This window comes from Phaethon lepturus, unplaced genomic scaffold (genome assembly GCF_000687285.1).
Source record: "Phaethon lepturus isolate BGI_N335 unplaced genomic scaffold, ASM68728v1 scaffold10503, whole genome shotgun sequence".
NCBI classification, from domain to species: Eukaryota; Metazoa; Chordata; class Aves; order Phaethontiformes; family Phaethontidae; genus Phaethon; species Phaethon lepturus.
Window position 1 is genome coordinate 1 of NW_010526968.1, and position 2,490 is coordinate 2,490.

The window sequence follows — 2,490 nt, forward strand, 5'->3', positions numbered from 1 at the left end:
GCGGCGCGCGGCCGGGGCTCTGTTCCCCTCAGAGCGTCCCGCCGGGGCGGGAAATCCCCAGGGCGCTAACGCGGTCCTTTCGCCTCTCCGCGCAGCGTCACCAACGGGGGCAAAACCACCTTGACCAACAGGATCATCAAGGCGCTCCCCAACTGCTGCGTGGTCCACCAGGATGACTTCTTCAAGGTAAGCCGGACCCCTCCTCTCGCTTAAAACATCAGCTGCTGCGTGGACATGTAGAGATAGTTGTAGCAGGTCCCCCCGTAGGTTTTATATACTTGTGCATGCCTTCCAAGTAAGTTTTGACAGCTTAGGAGTGACACGTTTTCTGATTGACTGTTTTTTTTTAAAGTGGAGGTATTTAATTTTTTTAATAACTGTGGACAGGTGAGGAGATACCGACATTTGTAAAGGTTGGTATCTGCTGCTGCCCACAGAAGCCGGCACAGAACAGTTGCAGCAAAAGCTTCCTTTAGTTTTAACAACAGGTCTCACTTTAGGTCAAAATAAGCTGGAGGTTATTTACTGTGCTCTGCAGAAATAACTTTCTCCATGTTGGGTTTTTCTCCTTGTTTTATTTAAATAAGAATGTTACTTAAATCCTAAAGTATTATTTAGAAGCACCCTTACACTGCTTTAAATACAGAAAGACAGTTGCATTGGGAAGCTTTGACAGTCCCGTATCAGAAGCCCAGTTTCAAAGATCGCCAAAGGCGAATACAGAAGACCTGCGCTGACTTGGGTGCAGTCTGGGAGAGCAGCCGGGGAAGCGGCCGTGTCAGAACCGTGTTACTAAACCCTGTTGGCTGCAGCCATTTCACAGGAATGATAATAAAGCTGGACCCCACCGTACGTGGAAGTCCAAGAGATGTGGCAACACGCTTGAAGCAGTTGCATGGCGTCCCCTGACATGTGAGGTGCTCCAGCATGGGCAGCCGTGCGTTTGGTTTGTCCTGCCTTTGCAGGAGCACGGGCCATACAAAACGGAATGAGACGCTCATTTGGAAGTGCCTCTTTGCCAGAAGCCTCATGCACAAATTTGGTCAGATGTGAGCTCTGAAAGTAGGGGAGGAATTTTCCATAAAGATATGACTTCTTACTAGTGCAAATAAAGCTATAATGAAGCAATCGCAAGTGGTGCTATGCTAACCTGCATTTTCCTTAGAGCCCTTAAGAGTTAAAATAGCTATTCTTGAACATGTAAATTGTAGCAATTACTTAACACTGTATTTGCATTTTAAGTTCCTATATGTTGACTTGTAAATTGGGGCCTGTAATATTCTGGCTAATAACACCATAGCAAATTATTAACCTAGAACTCTTTGGACAAAGTGGCCTGACTGAGCCAAGAAAACTTTTCAAAGTTCTTGGGGTTGGTGAAAGATGGGAGCTTAACTGTTACTGTAGTCCGAACAGGGTCTGTAATTGTTTTGTTAAGTGAACACTTGCTTTGTTGTGTATTGCAGTAGTGTCCAGGTTGTGATCGGATCGTAGGTAACTGATCACGCTGAGTTTGCAGCAATGTTTTATTGCTCACTATATTTCAGCCACAAGATCAAATAGAAGTCGGGGAAGACGGCTTTAAACAATGGGATGGTAAGAGCAGTGTTCGCTATAGGATGCAGTAATGTATATTTTTCCTAAGTATTTCTTTTTTAACTTTTAATGATTTAACAGTAAATTTATATAATTTCAATTTTACAAGTTCATTCTATATTATACTTTCAAACCGATATGGTTCATGGTATTTGATTGTATACCTTTTTCCCACCCACCCCCTTTCTTCTAACTAGTGTTGGACTCCTTGGATATGGAGGCAATGGTGAGCACTGTGCGTGCGTGGATTGAGAACCCAGTGAAGTTTGCCCGTTCCCACGGGGTGAATGTTACGCCTGGCTCTAAAGAGCCAGCCTCCAAAGATATCCATATATTGGTCATTGAAGGCTTCCTGCTTTATAATTACAAGTAAGGTTTGGGGAACTATTAATGGTTTGCCAGGGAAGAATGCTAGATCACTAGTGCCAGGGCTAAAACCTTCTCCTTTGTACTAATATACCCTTCCTGCCTTGTTCTGAGGTATCGTGTGTAAGAATTTTTCTCATGTAAAAGGTAAAATTTACCAGTAAAAGCGAGGTGCACAAGGTGACTTTCTCAAAGTAACGTAGGAAGTTCTCATTTAGGGCATGCCCTTGAACTCTAGAGCATGGGGAGTTCCACCAGATACTGAGCCAGCAGTGAGGGCACAGGCTTTCCTCCTCGTCTCCTGCCACAGTGCCTAAACCTTGACCTGAAAAGGTCACTGATGAAAACAAGAAGATAGTCCAGTCTGCATTCACTACTTGGAATCTCTCCTGGAATTTAGGAATAGTTATCTCATGGGATACACATGCTTGCTAACACTGACTAAATTGAGCTTAGTAATTTATTGTACATTGGAGCGAAGATGAACTACTCTTGCTTTTTTTTTATACGGGGGAAAAATGCTCAGCA

The 2,490-nt window shown here is 43.9% G+C and overlaps 1 protein-coding gene across 1 annotated transcript in view; it reads left to right on the plus strand.

Moving 5' to 3' along the window:
• Positions 1 to 95: 95 nt before the first annotated feature.
• NMRK2 (nicotinamide riboside kinase 2) overlaps positions 96 to 2,490 on the plus strand; it is a gene marked incomplete at its 5' end in the record, with an annotated part of 4,770 nt that continues 2,375 nt past the window's right edge. The window contains 3 exons of the mRNA XM_010283236.1: positions 96 to 186; positions 1,548 to 1,596; positions 1,794 to 1,965. Coding sequence (XP_010281538.1) covers positions 96 to 186; positions 1,548 to 1,596; positions 1,794 to 1,965 — 312 coding nt within the window. The remainder of the gene's footprint in view (positions 187 to 1,547; positions 1,597 to 1,793; positions 1,966 to 2,490) is intronic.